The sequence below is a fragment of the Gymnoscopelus braueri genome (assembly GCF_963280865.1).
Source record: "Gymnoscopelus braueri genome assembly, chromosome: 16".
NCBI classification, from domain to species: domain Eukaryota; kingdom Metazoa; phylum Chordata; class Actinopteri; order Myctophiformes; family Myctophidae; genus Gymnoscopelus; species Gymnoscopelus braueri.
The window spans coordinates 5,446,472-5,470,804 of record NC_137616.1 but is presented as its reverse complement, the minus strand read 5'-3'; the positions used below and the strand labels follow the sequence as shown (position 1 = coordinate 5,470,804).

The window sequence follows — 24,333 nt, the reverse complement described above, 5'->3', positions numbered from 1 at the left end:
GCTCTAAAGCACCATTACCCCTAAACTCCCCTTATATCAGAAGAGAGTGTACTTCCTCTGGGGGCCGCGGAGATGGCAGAGCGCCCGGTCTGACGACTTGAGGCTCATTTGTACTTAGTTGCACGCTGGTGCTGCATGCCGTAAATAGCAGATTATACAAGCTCATAACGGGCCACATTCGTGACTTGTGTATATCTGCTATTTACTGACTAACGACACCGGCACGCAACTAAGAATAACTGAGGCTTTACAGAGGAAGCTGCTCCAGCTGTTAACCTTGTTCACAGCAGTCTCTTTTTTCGTTTTCTTTTTTTGCTGAGCAGGAGGACTGGCCTGACCACAGTGGTGGAAAAAGTTCTCAAATTTTTTACTTAAGTAAAAGTATCAATACCACAATATCACCCCGTCACCTGGCTCCACCGGCACTTTGGATTACCTGCTGGCTAACGGCTAATTCCAGACAAACTTGTCTCTCCGACCGGCATCATGCTGAAGTATTCCATCACCAAACTGCTGGAATGTAACATCAGCACCATTCCAGCATGCATTTCAGTTATTAAACAACTTGGACTTTTTCGCCGACCCCGATACACACACAGATCCTCCCGCCGACAGTTTGTTTACTCCCAGTCCCGTCATGCTATTCCAACCATCTGCTCCACCGTACGCTCCGTCGCACCCCAATTACATCATCAGAGCGCTGCTGACATGGGACCTTGTAGAAGCACTGGAGACACCGCTGGACTGCTACGTCACTACAAGCTGCGCGGAAATCCTGGAGTGGATTGCAATGACACCGTGAGGTCTCCACTCTCCAGGCTGCAGAAAATACGTGGAGTGGACTTCAGTCTACTCCGGCCTCTCCAGAGATTTATTCCCTCACCAACTCTCAAAATAGAACTTCTAAATGTACAATCCCTCACAGACAAAGGAGCCCTGATACATAATCACATTCTTGACAAGGGTCTTGACTTTATGTGCCTCACAGAAACCTGGCACAAACCAGGGGAGTTCACAAATTTAAACAGTGCTTGTCCACCGGGTTATAATTACCAGGAAAAGGCCCGCAGCACTGGCCGTGGTGGTGGCCTAGCCATCCTCCACAAAAACCATCTGGAACTGTCCCCAGTCCCCTTGCCATTACAGTCCTTATTTGAGTGCTGTGCATTTAAATGTAAACCCCCCTTTTCCATGACTCTGCTCCTCATTTACCGGCCACCCAAACAAAACTAAAAATTTACCACTCTCTGCACAACATCTGCCAACATCATAATAATGGGCGACATAAATATTCACGTAGACAACCCATCCTGTCACTTTGCATCTGACTTCCTACAATTATTGGACTGTCTCAACCTCACTCAACATGTCAACACCCCCACACACAATAAGGGACATACGCTCGACCTGGTCATCACTGTCTCCGCCCCCATCAGTAATTTGACAGTATACACTCTGGGTGTGTCTGACCACATGGTCATCTCCATGGAGCTGCCCTTCCCTCCCTCCCATGCCAAGCCCAAACGCCAAATCACTTTCAGAAATTTCAAAAATATTAACCAAGACACTTTGACCTCTGACCGCGAGCATCTCTCTTCTGCAACTCTCCTATCAGCCAGTGAAGCGGTAGCTTTCTACAACATCAACCTGCAAAACCTCCTCGACCTGCACGCCCCTGTCAAAACACGATCAGTCAATTTGTCACGCTCAGCCCCCTGGTTTACCTGCGAGCTGAGGAAAATGAAGGCAGCCGGGCGTGTCCTCGAGCGGCGACTCAAGGCCACTGGACTAACTGTCCATAGATTGGCATACAGAGAGCACCAGAAGGCATATTCAAGGTCCCTCAGGGAGGCACAGTCAAAATTCTACTCCAATATCATCAACAATAGCCCTGGCAACTCAAAGACACTTTTCACCACCATCAACCATTTCCTGAAACCACAAACCCCCAAGCACAGTGATACCACAGAGGAACAGTGTAACACCTACCTTAATTTCTTCAAAACTAAGGTAGACAACATCCGCTCTCTCCTCTCCGGCCCCGTCACTCCACCTGTCCCAACTGCCATCCCACAGTCTGGGATTTCCCACCCGCTCTCTTGCTTCATCAACACCACACAGCAAGAAGTCGAGGATATAGTTAGGAGGATGAAGCCCTCTACCTGTGCCTTGGACCCCCTTCCCACCACCCTAGTCAAATCCAACATCTGTGCAATAAGTCCACTCATCACTAAAATCATCAACCTTTCTCTCCGGACCGGCCACATTCCTTCTACTCTAAAAACTGCCATTCTCACACCGCTCCTCAAAAAACCCTCCCTAGACCCAGATACCCTCGCAAACTACAGGCCCATTTCAAACCTCCCATTCCTCTCCAAAATACTGGAAAAAGTAGTGGCCGCACAGCTAGAAAACCACCTCAACCTCAACAACCTCTGGGGAAAATTTCAATCCGGTTTTCGTTCCGCCCACAGCACCGAAACCGCCCTGGTCAGGGTCACAAATGACCGCCTCATGGCAGCTGATAATGGCTCCCCCTCCCTGCTCATCCCCCTGGACCTTACAGCGGCTTTTGACACTGTCGACCATAACATTCTCATCAACCACCTCCACTCCACAATCGGACTCAGCAATACAGCACTAGACTGGTTCAAATCTTACCTTTCCGACAGGACAGAATACGTCTCCCTGGGAGGTTCAAAATCCCGCACCCAGCCTGTCACCTGCGGCGTCCCCCAGGGATCTGTCCTAAGCCCCACCCTGTTCACCCTGTACCTGCTACCCCATGGCCGTGTCATCAGCAGGCATGGAATATCTTTCCCCTGCTATGCTGATGACACGCAACTGTATATAAAAACCAACCACTCTGCCACTCCGCCATCATCATCATCTTCACCTCCACCACCGCCCTTATCCACCCTCACCACCTGCCTGGAGGAGATAAAGGCGTGGATGAAAAACAACTTTCTGCAGCTAAACAGTTCGAAAACCGAAATAATCCTCATAGGCACCCCACACCAAATAAAAACATCCCCCATAACCAGCATCAGCTTCTCCGGACAGGACCTTCCCCTCTCACCAGTGGTCACTAACCTGGGAGTAAAAATGGATCCCCATCTGAACTTTGAATCCCACATCAAACACATCTGCAAAACTTAATTCTTTCACCTCCGTAACATTTCAAAACTCCGCCCCACACTCACACTAGCAGATTCAGAGAAACTTGTCCACGCCTTCGTCTCCTCCAGGTTGGACTACTGTAACGCACTTCTCATCGGGATCCCTAGCAAGAGCCTTCAAAGGCTCCAGTATATTCAAAACAGCGCAGCTAGGATCCTGATGAGAGTGCGTAAACATGAACACATCACACCCATCCTCCGTTCACTCCACTGGCTTCCCGTCTCCTTCAGAACCCAATACAAGGTATCCCTTCTGACACATCAGTGCATCCATGAAAACGCTCCTTCCTACCTCAAGGAATTAGTCCCCCTACAACCCTCAACCCGCAACACCCGCTCTTCAAACACATACCTCCTCAAAACCCACAAGGCAAAGCTTCGTACCATGGGCGACCGGGCTGCTCGGCCGCCCCCGAACTGTGGAACGCCCTCCCTGTCCACCTGAGAGCTCCACAGTCAGTTGATTGTTTTAAGAGAGGACTAAAGACCTACCTTTTTAGCAAAGCATTTTTTAGCTGGTTTTACCTCTAGGCTTTATGCCCCCATGTTTTAATAGTTTTCTTCTAGTTTCCTAGTTATTGTTTTCTTTTACTGGTGTGATGTTTCTGTTTTTATGCAATTGCCTTCTGAGCACTTTGAGATTTCCTGTAAATGTAAAGTGCGTTATAAATAAAATCCATTATTATTATTATTAATATAAAAATACTCTGTCACAAGTAAAAGGCCTGTGTTCAAAATGTTACTTGAGTAAAAGTACAAAAGTATTGGCATCAAAATATACTTAAACTATCAAAAGTACTGAAATGTTTGAAAATAGCAAATCTACAAGATTGTAGATTGTAGATCGGCTATTTTCAAATAGCCTAGTTATAAAATGGTTAATGTATGTTTTATAATATAATAATGTATATCTGTAAATAGTAAGTAACTAGTAACTAAAGTTTTCAAATAATTGTAGTGGAGTAAAAGTGCAATGTTTGCCTTTGAGATGTAGTGGAGTAGAAGTAAAAGTTTTGAAAATACTCCACTAAAGTAAAAAAATATTTAAGTAAATGTTAGTTACTTTACACCACTGCCTGAACATGGCATGGAGTCATCCTGTTTCACATTGATGATGGTGATATTGTCTCTGTCGGGGTGGAAACCTCATCTATCCAAAAAAAAAAAAAATTCTGGCGCGAAGAGAAACGTTTTGAGCTTGTAGATCGGTAACTTTTGCTATATTTTCTATATAACAGTTTTGGATATATGTTTCCACCCGACAGAGACGATAATTGTAAACGCACCACTTATTTACATTTATATTTTGAAACTTTGCCCAAAATAGGGATGCCAGCCATGTTGGAAAGTTGGTTTAATAGATAGTAATATTTTCATTTGCATTGCAATATCCATGCATCAAAGTAGCTACACACCAAATCGCTGCTACAAGCATCTCCGTTCATAAAAATATGGTGTTATTATTCAGCCTCTAACAAAAACACACCACTTATGGCGTTCGTTGTGTTTGCGGAATGTGTGTCACTTCCCAACATTAGCATTCAGGTGTTGATAAACGGTAGTCGTTGTGGGCAGCGCCGCACAAAAAGTATTTCTCAAATTTGCTCTTAAACTAGGCCAATCGTTCGCCAGGGAAGCGGCTCGATGTGAAAGTCAATTCACACACAAGGCTTATACTTGGAAATAATAATTTAGTTCCAACTGAGGAGAGCTTCATTGTCCTTCTGATGAACAGCGTCACTGTCACAATACAAATGTGTGTGTGCCTCCGAACTGAGAGTATAGAGATCAGTTTGTGATATTTGTTTTATGTGAAGAGGAAGAAAGAACGGAAGTGCAGTTTACTCAAATGTTTACCCACTACTGTCGCTTGTGACAGCACACGATGAGTCACACACCACACATACACACACACACACACACACACATTTGAAATATTTATTTATGTCCACATAAACAGAAGTACAAGAATGCCTTGTACAAAGGACATAAACACTGCCAGTGCAGTCAGATTGGGAAAACAGACAGTTACAAAGTGCATATAAGGCAGAACATTGTTACATACAATAATGTTGGCATACTTGTCAAACACAGCAGACAACAATCATGGGTAAAGGAAACAATGCCTCCTCCAAATTGAGAGGCTTCCTATAATAGCTGATATTGAGCAGTACCTTGCTAATTGTTTGGTGCTCCTTTTGGAGAGGCCGGCCATTTGAAGGCCCCTCACAACCAACTTGTGCACATGCCCTAGGCTACCAAAGATAACAACCAAAGGTTTACATCTGTAGCCTAGCTGAGAGATGGTCTGCTCTAGCTGATGATATTTTACAAAGACATCAGAGTGTTAGCTGAATGCTAGAGAACACAGAATCATCATTACACAGGCTAAACATGCTCGGCTTCACAGTAGAATGCTTATACAGCATGATGGAGGACCTGAAAATAGAAGGGATATCTTTTGATATCAAATCCACTATTCTGTCATGCCTACTTATGTAGAGTCCCCTGTATACATAGCACCCATTTAAGATGTGGGACATGGTTTCAGCTATTTGTTCATGACCATGATGTATACAGTGAGGAGCATGGTTGCCTGGAAACCAGATGGAGAGGTTAAGTTTAGATGGTAAAACCTGCAACCTCGCTTTCAGAGTAAAGACAACAATGCACTCGTCTAAGGCAACATTGTTATGGTCCGCAGCAGGGAGACATGCAGTCTTCCCTTGCAGTCTCAGTTCAGTCCAGTGTTGCCGCTGCCTTTGCTGTTGTGCCCATAAGAGGCGACTTCGGGCATTAGTCAGTGGGAGTTAGTGTTCTGTTCCACACACAGTCATAGATGCTCTGACAGAGATACTGGGGTCAGATATAAAGCCCTCGGAGACAGCCATTGCCTCAGAGTTAGACCCTACCCACTTCAGGGTAACATCAGCCCAACAGCACAGATCGTTTAAGTTCGGCCAGTCTGACCACACACCGAGTGACTGTTTAGCTTTCCACTAAGTTTCCTCCTGAAGCCTAGGAAGCTAGGATCCGAGCCACATGCCAGGGGGACCTTACGTCGTTTTAGGTCCAGGAACAAGATGGATCAGGCAAATAGTCCTCACAATGTATATTTCCCCAAATTCTCACAATGTTAAAATTCTCACGATGCGATGCATTGTGAGCTTGTTTATCGGCTATTTTCAAAAAAAAATAATACATTTGAAAACTTTAAATGGGACATTCTGCACAATGAGTACTTTTACTTTTGGCACTTTAAGTGCATTTTGATGCCAATACTTATGTACTTTTACTCAAGTACATTTTAAATTCCGGACTTTTACTTGTAACAGAGTATTTCTAAATTGCAGCATTGATACTTTTACCTATAAGTAAAAAATGCGAGTACTTTTTCCACCTCTGCATTAAGGTCCTCACAAGTGTAGTAACACACACACACACACACACACACACACACACACACGCACACGCTCACGCTCACAAATATACACTAACAAATGCGGTTTCATCTCTCAGAGGCGGCCTACCAGCTGTGCTTTGGAAGTCACACAGTGATCTCGTGAGCGTTAATTTAACTGGGAGAGTTCTAGAAAGCTCTCTCGCTGTGCGGGCGGCGGGGTAGCAGAACAGAACTCTCTTTTTTCACGCTAGCGTAGAGTAAGTACAGCTCTGCCTGATGTAGTTTCATAATATTGATGTTATACTATATCTATATGTATATGCGGGACATCATTTGAATGCAGGAATGCATTCGTCTTAACCCATTTAGACCTGTGGTTCCGATTCTACAAAATGTCCTCTAAATCCTAACAGTTTTCTGAAAAACTTATGTTTCTGAAGCAAAGAAATATACTAGATTTACACAAATGTTCACGATTTAAAAAAATAGCAGATCTACAAGCTCATAGCGCGGCACCGAGTGCCGCGCTATGAGCTTGTATATCTGCTATTTTTTTATAGCCAAAGAAATCTTAAAATGACACAGATGCGTTCCCGGTCTGAATGGGTTAATGGCCTCCAGCACAGACTGCCATCATGGCCATGTCATTAACCTCATATTGTGCATAATATTGTCACTGTCGGGGGACAACCTCATATATCAAAACAACGTTCCTTTTTTAATATTATTTTAAAAAACGATTTAAAATAGTGAAAACAGACGATCTACAAGCTCACTGAGCTTGTAGATCGACTGTTTTCACTACTTTTGTTTGCGAGACTAGTTAACTTACAAAAAAAGTGAAATATGGAGATTTCTACCCGACAGCAACAATATTATGCGCCACATTATGGCGGAAAATATGATGGAAATATGATTTCCTCTTGGGGGGGGGGGGATATTGAATATCACCATGTTTACACACACAGTCTTAAAGGAGTGAGACCTGCAGGGAAACAAACAACAAGTCGTGGCTCGTGGTTAATATCTCCTGTTACTGTACATGCAGGTCGCAGGGGGTAACTCACACAAAAAAACGATGTCACTGGTAGGTCGTGTGTCTGAAGTGTCCAACAGCCCTCCTATGAGACACAGACCGAGTAGAAGAAAATGGCACCAGTTCATCATGAGCATTAGTGAGGATCGATTACAGTATATGAAAATGGCTCAAGTCGTCCTTTAAGTAAAAGTCAAAATAAATCAGAGTACCTCTTCCATCCAGAGCATACGAGCGGAGTGGAGTGGCAACGGAGCGGGACGTATTTTAACGTAGCGGGTTTGTAAAAAGGTAGCAGCGAACTCTATAAAAGGATTGAAACGATTTGAAATGCGTTAAAACTTAAAAGTAACGTATTTTGGCAGAACGAACCACACTCGTTTTGCGAGTCCCCCTCTCTCGAATTTGGTTACTAATCATTAAGCCACAGGATTTAATATTGTCTGTCTTATTAAAAAAGACAAGGAAACAACATAGTAGGCCTAGCTTCCATCGAGGCTCTATACACTGATGGGGACGCATTTGTGGCAAAAGAGAAAGTGTTTCGGACACGCAGAAAAATAAAATATATATATATATTCTTTGGCTGCTGAGTGGCTGGGTCTGAGCGGAGCGTGGAGCGAGAGGTGCGCAAATCAAGGTGAGCGACAGGGCGCAGGGGGGGAGCGGAGCGGGTGGGGGTCAACGTGAGCGGATAGCGAGCGTGTCAACATCCCCCTTGGATCGTGGAGCGCCATTTCCCCCCGCTCGTACAGTATGCTCTGCTTCCAGTTGCCATGCCAATTAACAACCTCGAAAAGTCACCACCACGCCGGATGTTGACATGCAGCGACCGCACACCAGAGTAGAGTAAGGAATAAGCGCTAAGTCTAGGGACTTGACGGCAGGAATTCACGATTCCAGCGTCAGTTTGACACGCGGCAGAAATAGAAATTCAGGGAGATCACGCCGATGGAAGGAGGCGTACGTGTGTCACTCCTCAACTCCAGGCTCCGCGTGATTTTTGCACGTCGGGTGGAAACCTCATATGTCCAAAGCTGTACTTTTCAGGATTCAAATTCAAAAACGACAAAAGTAGCAGATCGGCAAGCTTGCAACGCGTCGCTTCCGAGCTTGTAGATCTGCTTACTTTTGATGATTTTTGGGTGAAGCTATAGTGTAGTATGATCAAATAGGGGCGTAAATGTACGAAAAAAAACTGTCAAAATATGGAGATAAGAGGTTTCTAACCCTGACAGCAAACGACAACATCCAATATCTCCGTGCTTTAACCCATTAAGACCGGGAAGGGAACGCATATGTGTCATTTTAAGACGTCTTTGGCTATTAAAAAATAGCAGATCTACAAGCTCATAGCGCAGCACCGAGTGCCGCGCTATGAGCTTGTAGATCTGCTATTTTTTGAAAGATCATGAAAATGTGTGCAAATCTTTAATATATATATATTTTTCAAAGCGAACATTTGTAACTCAAATCTTTGCTTCTGGAGGTCTACTGGAACAAAATATTTTACAAATTTCGCTTTAAAAATATAGATTTAAAGATTTGCTCTAATTTTCATTAACTATGAGCTTGTAGATCTGCTATTTTTGGATAGCCAAAGACATCTAAACTGACAGAGATGCGTTCCCTGGACTGAATGGGTTAAATCTGACATGCCAGGTTTTTTTTTCTTGGTTTTCCATCTTAACAAACTGAATATGATAATGCCACTAGGGAATTGCCAGATGAAAAGATTTATGTGGATGGTGCCTGTCAGTAAATAAAAAATAGTTATATTTTTGTATTTATTTTCTTTCTCTGGGAGATGAATGTGAACAGTAGGCGTTAGAACCAACCTCTGCGTCATAATGGAATCATCTGCTTATTTTTTCCCCCTTTTTCATTCAGAGGAGAAGCAGCACATTGAAAATGGAGTTTGCAAAAAAAAACAAATAAATTGGATTAGCAATGGGGGAATTTTGTTAGATATCTCTCGTGTGTGTGTGTGTGCGTGTGTGTGTGTGTGTGTGCGTCATTGGTGGAAAGTAACTAAGTACATGTACTCAAGTACTGTACTTAAGTACAATTTTGAGGTATTTGTTTACTTGAGTATTTCCAATTTCCAATACTTTTACTTCTACTCCACTACATCTCAGAGGCAAATATTGTACTTTTTCTCCACTATACAATTATTTGAAAACTTTAGTTACTTTAGTCTAAAAAATAGCCGATCTACAAGCTCACAACACGTCGCATTGCGAGGCGTTGTGAGCTTGTAGATCTGCTATTTTCAAACATTTCAGTACTTTTACTTTTGGTACTTTAAGTACCAGCACCAGACTTTTACTTACTTTTATAGTACTCTACATTGTAGTATTATTAGTATGCATTTGAGAACTTTTTCCACCATGGGTGGGGGGGGGGGTGTGTGTGTATGTGTGTGTGTGTGTGTGTGTGTGTGTGTGTGTGGGCGTGGGCGTGTGTGTGGCGCGTGTGTGTGTGTGTGTTTGTTTGTTTGTGTGTGATTGAGGGCTGTGGCATCCCATTCCCTACGTGTTCAAACAGCAGATATCAAATTAGTTTCAGTTTTCAAAGTCAACCTCCGTACCGTCGCCCTCCTTTGCATGTCTTCTTACCCTTAGATGACACCACACCCACCCTCCCTCTCTCTGCCTGTCAGCACTTTGTAACAACATGCTTTTTTCTGTCTTCTTTTGCACACAGCATTGAAAAAGGGGCGTTTCTGGATCACCCCGGACCCCTACCACAACGACGACAACATCCAGATCGGACGCGAGGTCAAAATATCCTGTCAGGTAATAATGATGTCACAGGATCATGGTTGGGTATGACATACAGTAGATCATAGAACACAGCAACCACACCTGCAACTTGGAACACATGCGCACATGAACACGCACGCGCGCACACACACACACACACACACACACACACACACACACACACACACACACACACACACACACACACGCGCGCGCACACAGACCACACAGATCCTACAAACAACACACACGTCAACATTAAAGCTATGGGGTGAACGTTTTATGTCTCTCCTGATGAGGTAATTGCTACGAAGCCTAAACTACAACAAAGATGGCGGTGATCTAGTCACCATGTGTCCAATACAGGGTGCAATAGTGTTTCTCAACCTTTTCAGACGGTGACCGCCCAAAATAATCCTGTTTGAACTGTGGACCCCCCTCAAATAATCATTTGAACTGACCCCCCCCCCTTGTATGTAGGAGTTTAGTTTGATAAATATTAATAATATATTGTGAAAATAGCTGTCTACAAGCTCACAGCGCCTCGCAATACTAGGTGTCGTGAGATTTTTTTTTATTTCCTCTTTCTTATATTTAACAATTTGGCCAATGTTTGACCAGTTTTTTATACAATAGTTTGTTGATTACTTTTGATGCAGTAATGGTCTTCTTTTTTTTTTAATTAAATTGTCCCTTTACTGTCGTGGGGAACCCTCCTGGGGGTCCCGACCCACAGGTTGAGTACCACAGCAATAGGGGGCCCCACAGGTTGAGAATCACTGGCTTGTTAAACATGCGTTTTTTGTTTTGGGCGGGCGGGGGGGGGGGGGGCTTTTATGTTTTTTTATTTGACAGGACAGTACATTACATTACATTACATTACAGTCATTTAGCAGACGCTTTTATCCAAAGCGACTTACAATAAGTGTATTCAACATAGGTAGGGAACGAAAACTACTAATCACCAGAAGTCTTTAGTGCATTTTCTGCAAAAACAAGCAACCAAGAGTATACCTAGCGCTAAGGTAAAAGTGCAATATATCAGCTACCTATTTCCTTAAACAGATGAGACAAAATAGCTAAATCAAATGAGCATGAGCTAAAACAATTAAGTGTATCGACTAAACAAGATCCAATAAACAATACAATAGAAAACAAGCGTTCGTACAACTAGTTTACAACAAGTAGGTCAGGCAGAGAGGAAGGGTAGTGTTTCCTGAAGAGGTGGGTTTTCAGCCTGCGGCGAAATATGGGCAGTGACTCTGCTGTCCTAACATCAGTGGGAAGTTCATTCCACCACTGTGGGGCCAGAACAGAAAAGAGTCGTGACCGTGTGGATCGGCCAGAAGGACCCTTAGCCCGACCATAGCCCGACCATAGCCCGGAGGTAGGAAGGAGCTGTTCCTTTCACTGCCCTATAGGCTAGCACCAGGGTTTTGAACTGGATGCGAGCCGCTACGGGGAGCCAGTGTAGAGAACGGAGAAGGATGGTTGTGTGGGAGAACTTGGGGCGGTTGAACACCAGACGAGCCGCAGCTTTCTGAACAAGCTCCAGAGGTCTGATGGCAGATGCCGGAGCACCAGCAAGGAGGGAGTTGCAGTAGTCCAGGCGGGAGATGACGAGAGCCTGGATGAGAACCTGGGCTGCCTTCTCCGTGAGGAAGGGGCGAATCCTCCTGATGTTGTAGAGGAGGAATCTGCAGGACCTTGTCACTGATGCGATGTTTGCCGAGAACGTCAGTTGATCGTCCAGGGTCACACCCAGATTCTTCGCAGTCCGAGTTGAGGTCACCACAGCATTATCAATGGTGATGGCCATGTCTCGGTGCGGACAGCCCTTCCCCGGGAGGAACATCAGCTCGGTCTTGTCCAGGTTGAGCTTCAGGTGGTTTGTCGACATCCACTCCGAGATGTCAGCCAGACAAGCAGCAATGCGTGCCTCCACTTGGGTATCAGAGGGGGGGAATGAGAGGATCAGCTGGGTGTCATCGGCATAGCAGTGGTAGGAAAAGCCATGGGAGTGGATGACAGCACCCAGAGATGTAGTGTAGAGAGAGAAAAGAAGAGGACCCAGAACCGAGCCTTGGGGAACCCCAGTTGTGAGCCTGTGTGGTTCTGACACAGACCCTCTCAGCATCACCTGGTAGGAGCGACCCGTCAGGTAGGATGCAAACAGGGAGAGTGCAGAGCCTGAGACACCCATCCCCTCGAGGGTGGAGAGGAGGATCTGATGGTTCACCGTGTCGAACGCTGCAGACAGGTCCAGGAGTATCAGAACGGAGGAGAAAGAGTTCGCTCTAGCGGCATGGAGCGACTCCGTCACTGCCAGGAGGGCAGTCTCTGTCGAGTGACCCACTTTGAACCCAGACTGGTTGGAGTCCAGGAGGTTGTTCTGGTGGAGATAGGAGGACAGTTGTTTAAAGACAGCACGTTCGAGAGTTTTAGATAGGAAAGTAGGTAGGTTGACAGTAGGTTGACAGGAAATGGGGAAAGAGAAGGGGAGTGACATGTAGTAAAGGCCGTCGGGATCGGGAGTCGAACCAACGACGCGCTGTCAGGCTACATTGAGCCTAGGTGCCTGGACCGCTACGCCAGCGGTCCAGGCCTAAACATGCGTTTTGTTTCCCCCCCTCCCTTTGTTCAGGTGGAGGCCACGCCCCCCGAGGAGCTGACGTTCAGCTGGCTGAAGAACGGGCGCGCCCTGCGCAGCTCGGAGCGCATGGTGATCACGCAGACGGACCCGGACATCTCGCCCGGCACCACCAACCTGGACATCATCGACCTCAAGTTCACCGACTTCGGCACCTACACCTGTGTGGCGGCGCTGAGGGGCGGCGGCATCCCCGAGATCAGCATCGACGTCAACATCTCCTCCACGACTGGTGAGTCTCACCCACCCCCCCACACCCTCCCCCTCCCTGCGTAACAGCTACACCCCCCGTCCCCACCCTCCCCCCATACACACACACACACACACACACACACACACACACACACACACACACACACACACGCACACACTATCACGTCATCTGCTTATCGTCTCTGTCGGGTGGAAACCTCATATGTCCAAAGCTGTTACTTTTCAGGATTCAAATTCAAAAACATCAAAAGTAGCAGATCTACAAGCTCGAAATGTGTCGCTTCGCACCGCGTTTCAAGCTTGCGCATCTGCTATGTTTCATACTTTTGTGTGATGTTGTAGTATGATCAAGTAGGTCGTTAATTTAAGGGGAAAAAACACAACAAGTTAGAATATGGAGATAAGAGGTTTCTGCCCGACAGTGACGATAATATACAGCATCCAGCTTTTTGATAGAATGGTCCTGTAGCAGGGTTTCTTAAATTCATGGTGGGGACTCCAAATGGTCCTGTAGCAGTGTTTCTTAAACACATGGTGGGGACTCCAAATGGTCCTGTAGCAGTGTTTCTTAAACACATGGTGGGGACTCCAAATGATCCTGTAGCAGAGTCTCTTAAACTCATGGTGGGGACTCCAAATGGTCCTGTAGCAGAGTCTCTTAAACTCATGGTGGGGACTCCAAATGGTCCTGTAGCAGAGTCTCTTAAACTCATGGTGGGGACTCCAAATGGTCCTGTAGCAGTGTTTCTTAAACTCATGGTGGGGACTCCAAATGGTCCTGTAGCAGTGTTTCTTAAACACATGGTGGGGACTCCAAATGGTCCTGTAGCAGAGTCTCTTAAACTCATGGTGGGGACTCCAAATGTGTCATGGGGACTCCAAATGTATGGCGGGGGACCTGTTTCTGCAGGAGCACTTGCATGATTGTGTTTATTCTACTGTTGCAGAGGACATGATGACTACATGACCAGCCATGTAGATCCTAGATTAACACGTTTAAGAAGCCCTGTTTTCATATTATGCAGCTGACAGTATCATACATTCAGCACGCGGCAAAATCTTGAGTGCAAAAACGGACCTATAATTAATTATTTTAAAGTGTCAGTTTTTACACTATTGTGTTAAACTAACACTTAATAAGGCCCTGACACACAAAGCGTGGTTGGTGCAAGCTTCACTGATGCGAGTCTCTGCCCGTTCACATTGGCTGTTTGAATTTAAATCGGACCATGATAAAGACCAGAGAGCTCGACAAGCTTGTAGATCTGCTACTTTTGATGCTTTTGTGTGACTCTGTAGTATGCTCAAGTAGGGCGTTAATTTTTGAAAAAAATAAACACAGAATCCGACAGCAAGTAATTGTTCTTAGTTACTGTTCTTTGTAATTGTTCTTAGTTACTACGTTTGTAAACAACCTGTGCGTTTGATGATGCGAGCGTTGCTGCCGCTGTCGTGGCGTCAGGGCCTGCGTCAGGGCCCTGAAGATTTTGCAGTGTGTTGGTGACCCCCCCCCCCCCATCTGAAAAGGTTTTGTGAAGAAGAGAAGACCCCCAGAAGAGATTTGTGTTAAAAAAAAATGTTTTAAACTGAGCTTGTAGATCTGCTATTTTTGAATAGCCAACGTATGAATTGATAAATTATTTGAAATTATTGTGATGCTACATTAACTAACTAACTTTGCTGGGGACCCCCTGGAACCCCCCCAAGGACCCCTGGGGGCCCACTTTGAGAACCAATGAACTAGACTATACGTACTAGCTAACTAACTAACTAACCCTGACCCCACACCAAACGTGCTCCAACTAATCAGAGACTAAACCTCCATTTTGTGTCCTTCTCCATCCATTAGCTCACGCATTGACATCAAGCATGTTGATAACAGCCACATGCGTATTAAATCCTCCTTGTCTAAGTGAGCCGTGACATTGTGCTATATTATAATATTATAACGGATTGGGGGACGGTGAGTGAGTACAGCAAAGCCTGCACATCTTGATTGATTGGTGTGGTATCGCAGTAGGCAGCCGGTGTGTGGGTTTTTATTCAGCTGTGCTAATGAACTGCACCTAATTTATATATCGTTGCTGTCGGGGCAGGAACCTCTTATCTCCATCGTCTAACTTTTTGTGTTTTTTTCGTAAATTAACGCCCTACTTGATCATACTACAGCGTCACACAAAAGTAGCAAAAGTAGCAGATCTACAAGCTCGAAACGCGTTTTAATTTCATCTGCTACTTTTGCTGTTTTTGAATTTGAATCCTGAAAAGAAACAGTTTTGGACATATGAGGTTTCCACCAGACATAGATGATATATGTAAAAAATTATAATAATAGAAATAGGTGGGGAGTGCGGAGATAATGATTTTTTTGGGCGGGGTGTGTTTGGGTATGGCATCGATCACATTAATTCAGCTGAAAAGTACATTGGTTCAAAGTCAGCGTAAATGAAATTAATGAACGGTGTGCACATTTCTCTCCATGCAAAAGGGTATTGATTATATTACACCGACATGTTTCAACAATATACGTACTGTATACATTCTTTAATTGTTTTGAAGATAATTCTGTGGCTGTTTTTGTTGTTGCTTCATTTAGATGGAGTGTAATAGAGAGAGAGAGTGGAAACTTAGCACAAGAAAGAGGCAAACTAATGACCAGAAAAATAAATGTTAAGTTGCATCTCGGCTGAGCTTGTAGATCTGCTTGATCTATCTGTTGTAGACAGACAGGCAGACAGGCTGATTGGTGGATAGGTGGATGGATGAACAAAGATGAAAACACAAAGTTGGCAAATAGGAAATATGGATCTGCAACTGATTTACTGCAATTCTTTGAAACACAATGTTAGTCAGGTTATGCAAGCTAGTCATGATCGGAATCAGAATCAACTTTATTGTCACATCACAGGTTTACTGGTGTAAAAACAGTTATTGTTATTTCCATAAGAGAATGGTAAGAAGAAGAAGGGGGAAGACGGATCAATGAAAACAAATCTATGTAATTTACACATAGTACTGGATATCTATCCGGGTACGGTATCTTAAAGACATAAGTAATTTTTTGGGCGAACTACTCCTTTAAGTAGCCTAGAGGCTACGTCATGCAAATGCCATTATTGAATGCTTGTAAATCTGCTATTTTCGATCTTCTACGTTCTATCTAACGCCTATTTTTGCCAAATGCTCACCTATTACATTATTACATGCCCAGATGTTTTAAGTGGTTAATGCCTTTGTTGCTCAGTACCAGTGCCATATCTTTGGTGGTATGGGCTTCTGTGATGGTATAGTGCTTCTTATAGTGTGCCTGATGGATTGGAATGATGGCTTGTACAACGTTCTGGTTATTAACTTTTGTGTAATGGTGAGGAAGATGAAGGCTACGTTTTTCAATGAATTGCCAAGTTTCACAGTCGGATTAATTGGAAACATAAAACTCTTGATGTTCGAGTACTTTCAATGAACTGCGCCGTACATCATTTTGTTGCTGTCGGGCGGAAACCTTGTGTCCAAAAAAAACCTACCATTTTAATTACTATTTAATTTATTTTATAAAACAGGGAAAATAGGCGATCTACAAGCTTTCGACGCGTCATGTCACGATGCGTTGTGGGCTTGTAGATTGGCTACTTCCTTTGCTTTTGTGCGACACTTTGTATGATGAAGTAGGGCATTAATTTACGAACAAATGTAAAAAGTTGAAATGTGGAGATAAAAGATTTCCGCCCGACAACAACAATTTATTTCAATGACGTGTGTGTTCTCGACAGAGAGAGACGTTGTTTGTTGTATTTCTTTGGAGAACGTTGTTTCATGGTGTTTGCTCTTGTAATGTGCTTGTTGAGTCTGTTCTTTTGTCACTTGTATTACTTATTGATGGACTGTCATCCATTAGGGTGCTGTTGTAATGCTTTATGCTTTCTGTAGCCTATACTGTCGTCTGTCATTTATATTTGATGCTAATCATGTCCTGTGTCATGTCGTTTATTGTAGAGTTAATTCCCTAATGCTTCCCGCTCGATGCTTTTTGACACATCACAGATATTGTGGATCCCAGTACTAATAGATCAGTGGTTCTCAAACTTTTTCATGTCGGACCCCCAAAATGATATGTATTTGGCTGCGGACCCCCCATCTCAAAATATTTTGTGCCAGGGATTTTTCTAAAATAGCAGATCTACAAGCTCATAGCGCGGCACTCAGTGACGAGCTATGAGCTTGTGTATCTGCTATTTTTGAATAGTCAAAGTATAAAATATGTGACTGAGTACAATGGTTTATGCCGCAAGTGAGCATTTTAAATTCTACTGGCGAATCGGCGATAGGGCGAAGTGGGCGGGGGGGAGATGAAAGATGGATTTTCTTTATCTTTTGGACGATGTCGCCCGGCAATCGCCCGAGAGTCGCCCGCCGTTAAAACGTACTGAGAGACTCGCTCTAAGCAGCCCAGTATAGCCTACTTTGCCCTACAAATGTAACCATTTAATGATTCTCCCACGACTATATTTTGCAATAGAAACCTTCTTTAACATTCGAACTGTGTTAATATGAAAAAAAAGTTAACTTGGGGAAGGTCTTACCAGTAGGGATCACATATGGTTAAAATGATTGTAACGCTATATTAACTAATTTTGCCGGGGACCCCCTGGTCCAAACCTCTACCAAAAGTGTTCTTGCCGTTTAACTGTGTCCCCAACATGACCGCAGAATATGCTGTAAAAGGATGAAAAACATGTCTTTCATTTTAAGCTGGTCTTTAAGCCTTGATGCCTGATGAAGGTCTATATGTCTGAATGTGACTGAATATTGTCGCTGTCGGGCAGAAACCTCTTATCTCCAAATGCTACGTTTGTTTATTTATTTTTCATAAATCAACGCCCTACTTGATATTACAGCATCACACAAATATCAGATCTACAAGCCCGAAACGCGGCGCAAAACGCAGCGTTTCGAGCTTGTCGATCTGTTACTTTTGCTATTTTTGAATTTGAACAATTTCAAAACAAATTTTCTTACAAGTAATGGGTTTGGACATATTTTCCACCCGACAGACGATATGAGTGCACACACAGTAAGCTACTACACACACACACACACGCACGCACACACGCAGCCCCCCCTCCCTCTCTCCTTCACGCTCGTGCGTTCCGTCCCTCACCTTCGCCAGCCCGCCACTCAAAGTAATAACATAAAAGCTGCTCGTCTACCTCGGTGCATAATTATCGTCAGATAATCCTTTGATAATCCTCGGCACTATAAAAACAGTGCGGGATCAATCGCACCTGCAGAGCCATGTTTCCTCATGTTTTTTTTTTAAGTAGCGCTCCGCTCGCTTCCTTGTGGAGAGAGAGCGAGAAAGGCCTGGGAGACGTGGGGCGAAATAATAAACACAAGGCCCCTTTAATGTGTATGAAAAAATAAATAACACAGAGGAAATCAAGTACCTCCGTCGTGATCAAATGACATGAAAGGTTTTGCTCGCGGGCATTATGATTATTATGACTGCTCCTTAAGCTAACCATTGTTACTCTGAGATGTCGGCGTGAGAAATGTTTTGAAAGTGTTGCGTAGACAGAGGCACGCTGTGGAGTTGATTTGTGAATTACCTTTAGTGCAGTTAACGTTCCCCATCATCGTTGCTGTAAGGTTTAACTGAACCGTTGTGCACAAAAATAATATCCTCGGCCATTGCCTGCTACGTTGTTGTTTAATTTCGTCTCAGTCCGTTGTAAACCTCATACTGCATGTCCAAAACTGTTTTCAGGATTCAAATTCAAAAGTACCAGATCTACAAGCTCGAAACGCGTCACTTCACGCCGCCTTTCGAGCTCGCGGATCTGCTAGTTTTTGAATTTTTTATCCCACGATTTTTGTAACCCATTTTTTCACCCAGTGCCAATTGCCTAAACTGTAATCCTGGGCGCTACTCTCCCTCTGCCAGCCTGGGGAGAGCTCCGAACTGACCTTGTGCTTCCTTCAATGCATGAGGAATGAGCAGGCCGCTTCTTATCATCTGACAGGGGGGAGTTTCCCTAGTAGGACGTAGCGTGTGGAAGGAACACGTTATTCCAACCAGTTCCTTTCCCCTCCATCAGGCGCCCTGGCTGACCAGTATAGAGAGCAGGATTACTGCATGTTTCTTGTGAGGGTATTAACTACCCTAGGGGACACGGAAAAAACATGCAAACTCCACACAGAAAGGCCCTTTCGCCAACCCCACCTAGGGTATGGGCACTGATGACGCGGAGGAGAGAACGCGCCCCCCAGCGCCCACAGCGTCCCGAACCCAGGACCGCCTCTATGAGGCGACAGCGCTACCGACTGCGCCACCGTGCTTGATACTTTTGTGTGACGCTGTGATCAAGTAAGGCGTTAATTTACGAAAAAACACAAAAAGTTAGAATATGGAGATAAGAGGTTTCTGCCTAGACGGCGACGATATATTTCATCTGATTTGTTTCAGATGAATTGACGCTCTATTTCAGAGAAGTGTCGGGTTCTTTGTGGTTTTAAACTGTGGATTTAAACAGCTTGTGCCGCCTTTTGTTTTTTTCTTTGCCTTTTTGCACACGATTAGTCCATTTGCGGGGTGAATAAGTCCAGCTTTTGTTCTGCTGGCGGTTCTCCTGAAGGGAGAGAGAGAGAGAGAGAGAGAGAGAGTCTGTGTGGCAATTAGAAGTCTTTAATAAAAGCATTTAGATGAGATTAAAACTGCAGGCCGGCCAGTGGTTTGGTAACGAGGCCGTTTAACCCACAGTCCTCTTTTTTTGCCCTTGTCCCAGCACGATGCTCCGGTTCCACAATCCCAAGTTCAGCCTAGAGTTTCCCAGTGGTGTAAAATAACTAAGTACATTTACTCAAGTACTGTAGTACACTTTTGAGGATTTTTTTTTATTATTTCCAGTTTTCAGTACTTTTACTTCTACTCCACTACAATTTTTTGAAAACTTTAGTTACAAGTTACTTTGGAGATTTTGAATATTATTACAAAGCATTAACCACTTCAGCCCTACGTTTCGGCCATTTGAAAATAGCCGATCTACAAGCTCACAATGTGAACTCTGGAATATATGTGACACATTGTGAGCTTGTAGATCTGCTGTTTTCAAAAGATTTTTATACATTTGAAAACTTGCGTAATGAGTTCTTTCTACTTTTCGTACTTTTAAGTACAATTTGATACCAATACTTTTACTCAAGTTAATTTTGAATTCCGGACTTTTACTTGTATCAGAGTATTTCTACATTGCAGTATTGATACTTTTACTTAAGTAAAAACAATTGAATACTTTTTTATACCACTGGAGCTTCCTTATCGTCTCTGTCAGGTGGAAATCTCATGATGTGTTACTTTTCAGGATTCAAATAAAAAAACAGCAGCAGATCTACAAGCTCGAGCTTGCGGATCTGCTACCTTTTGACGTTTTAGTGTGACGCTTTAATGTGAAGTTTAAAGAGGTTTCTGCCCGACAACAATGTTATAATGGGGATCAGTCTTTTCTGTTAACTATAACGTCACCGCTTAAAAAAACAAGTGCCGTTTTGAACAGCTTTTCATAATGTTCCCCTCGTTTTGCAAAGCATCACTAATACTCTTATTAACCGGCCAACGTTGGTCGTTGTCTTGCCGGGTCTCACAGACCCACGTCCCCCAAAAACACGTCCCCCAAAACCCAGTCTGTGCCAAAAGGCAACAAGAACAAGAGAAACGGAGACAATCTTCAAAAAGAAAAAGGCATCAGCGTTTAAAAAGAATACATAAATAAAAATACACAATCCCAACTAAGCTTCCAGCATGGAAGCTGCTTGGCAGATTAATCTTCTCATTAGCCTGCATGTTGAACGTGTGTTCGGATTGTGTGTGTGTGTGTGTCTGTGTGTGTCTGTGTGTGCGTGCGCTGTATGTCTCTGGATTGTATTTAGATGTGATCTCCGGCTTTCCCATATAGCGCTGACTCCGTAATTCATTTGGCCTTCGATTGGAAGTGCTAATGGGGGCCATCTTAGAGATAAAGGCTTTAATAGCAACTCTGAGTTATATTACTGATGGATTAAGTGATAATAATGAAAGTAGCCCCCATCACCACGGACCATCGCCGGCGCCGCAGCTTATTGAGCCTATTACCGCAATTATAAATAACCAGTGCATTTTTATTTCATTAACTTCAGTCTGTGTGCTCCTCAGGTGCATCGCACCACTTTAGTTTTGTTTTCGTTTTCAGACCCCCCCCCCCCCCCCCCCGGGGGTCCCTCATGAGATCGATGGTAAGCGAGCTGTGAACGGCATAGCGATGAGTACTGGCCTCACTTTATAAATGCAAATCTTAAACGGTCCGGCTTCGTTGTGCTGTGTTTTGTTTTTCAGCAGAACTGCGGTTAACCAAAAGCCTCAAGTCTTAATTGATTTGCAGGAGTTGTATACGCGTTCAGACTCAAAGTCTCATCCCTCTGTTCCTACAGTATACCACTGCATAAACAACCTCTTATCTCCATATTCTAACTTTGTGTGTTTTTTTGGTACTTGATGTTTCAGCATCAAACAAAAATGTCCTGTGTTCCAATGGAACCAATGTAGGTTTTATTTAGTCTCAAGCTCTTAATAATGTTTATTGGTTCCAAAATGTATAAAACTCCAAAATAGTGAAAATAGCAGGAATAGCCCTATTCCCTACTTTTGCGCGTCACTCTTGTAACGACACAGTAGGGCATTACATTCAGAAAAAATAAACAAACAAAGAAACATGGAGATACAAGGTTTCGATATCTTGCTGTCGGGCAGAAACCTCTTATCTCCATATCCTCTGTATCCTCTAATATTCTTTTCGTAAATGATTGCTCTACTTGATCATACTACAGCGTCACACAAAAGTATCAAAAGTAGCAGATGTGAGGTTTCCACCAGAAACAGAGACGATAAGGTGTTGGGGCGGAGTGACCCGGGGACCACGTCTAGATAATTCCTTCCATCAGTAACCTACTTTACACCTGGAACTCTGGAGCTATCGGCAGCCGGCCCAAAAAAAGACAATGACTGCAGTTAATAAATTAAGCAAATCAATTAAGTGCTCGGCTGATAAAAAAATTAAAAAGCAGTGAGCTGGTCTGATAGAGCCTATAGCCATCTGTGATCTTTTACTTTTCTTTTTTTCTGTGAAAGTGATTTCACGTTATCTAAAGCCGGCGGCAGACATTCCCCCCATCACTGTCCTCATTTCAACCACACTAGCTGTCTATTTCACGACTTTAAATATAGGGTAAGTGATTTTCTTTGGTTAAAATGAGTGTTAAATAGCGCTATATTATCATAGTACTCATTGCTATATAGAGTGTCTGTTCAGTAACAGGAGTCTCCATGTCCCTCCTGCTCTTTATTAAACAGAAAATGCATGTTCAGGTCGGGATACCAATTTTATCCAATCAGGATAGAGAACTCAGTCAGGATACAGAACAAGTGACAATGGAAGTGGTGACACAAAGAAATGAGCAGACAGAATTGGAACTGGAACACTATAAAAATGAAGCTGATGAATGGGTCCTCTCTCTGATTGGTTGAAATTTTGTCGCCTACGTGGAAAATGATTTTCTGTTTTTTAAAGAGCTGGAAAGACATGGAGAAACCTGTGACTGAACAAACACTCTATAGCAATGTGTGCTTTGACCTTTTAACCAAAACATTTCACTTACCATACCTTTAACCCTGGCATCTTTATTTTGGTCATTATGGGTTAAACATTTCCCCAAATTTCTAAAACGTTTTCCTAAATAAAAGCTCACAATGTGTCGCGTTGCGAGCTTGTAGATCAGCTATTTTGCATCATCAAGTATACAGGGCTTAAGAAGGCCCTCCCTTTTTCCTTTTTTGTGTGTTGCATTTTACCCCCTTTTCTCCCTAATTTAGTCGTAATGCCAAGTGATAGCTCCCCGCACAGATTTCTGTGTGTTGTCACTGCTGTTGTATCCTACTGACTCTCCTGCCAGTGAGGAGCCCCCACCGGGAGGACGTAGAACCTCCATCCTACTCCTCCCGCCCAACACCCGCCCCAGCCTGTAGGAGTATACGTGCCAGTGACAAATCCTCCCGCCCGGCTTCCCTCCCCCGAATAGACGATCGACAAAGCCGCGCATGTTTCCCAATCCCTAGACTCCACAGTGGTGGGCAGCTATACTTTACTACTGCGCCACCGGAGTGTCGGGCTTAAGTAGGCTTAACTGTGACTTGTCATTTATACGATTTACAATTAAAAATTTAGGCATTTAGCAGGCACTCTTAATCCAGAGCGATTTACAGTAAGCAAGGTATAAACACATACATCAAAGGCATATAGACAGTGTATAGTGCCTCAGTAATCTAGGATCATAGGTGAACCAAGAACCTATCGTCAGTCTAAATAAATGATACAATATTTACATATCGTTGCTGTCCGGCAGAAACCAGCTAACTCCATTTTGACGCTTTTGCATTTTTCCCCCCATAAATCAGGGCCATTGAACACCCTTAACATCTGTGTGTTGGTAAAAAAAATATTGAACCAATGAAAAGCATTACAAAGCGCTTCTGATAAAACCAGCTAACTCCATTGGATCCTCAAAGTTTCTGCTAAAGTGGAGTTAGCTGGTTTTGCTGACTCGAGGCTCCACCCCCTTTTGACCTCCAACCTCATTGTGAGCTTGGAGTTCAGCTGTTCTTATCAATGATGAACAAAACCTCCTAACTACACTTTTTTTCATTTCCTGAAAAATGAACATTTTGGAGTTCCTGCCGGACAGCAGAGATATACAAAAACTATACAAACTACAAAATGCCAGGTCAGCAAATGAACCTGGCATCTGTCTAAAATCAGTTTGTTTTTGGCTGCTGACCCCCTGTCTCCAAAAATATTTTTTTTCCAGGATTTTTTATATAACATATGGTTAAAGTGGTTTAAATGATTGTGACGCCTTATTAACTAGTTTTGCTGGGGACCCCCTGGTACCAAAAGTACAAAAGTATTGGCATCAAAATGTACTTAAAGTACTACAATGTTTGAAAATAGCAGATCTACTGCGATGCGGCGCGTTGTGAGCTTGTAGATCTGCAATTTTCAAAT

The 24,333-nt window shown here is 43.7% G+C and overlaps 1 protein-coding gene across 1 annotated transcript in view; it reads left to right on the top strand.

The window, feature by feature from the left end:
- Window positions 1-24,333, top strand: part of LOC308102587 (MAM domain-containing glycosylphosphatidylinositol anchor protein 2) — a gene marked incomplete at both ends in the record, with an annotated part of 464,799 nt that overhangs the window by 278,429 nt on the left and 162,037 nt on the right. Inside the window, 2 exon segments of the mRNA XM_080452356.1 lie at window positions 10,325-10,416; window positions 13,028-13,265. Coding sequence (XP_080308482.1) covers window positions 10,325-10,416; window positions 13,028-13,265 — 330 coding nt within the window.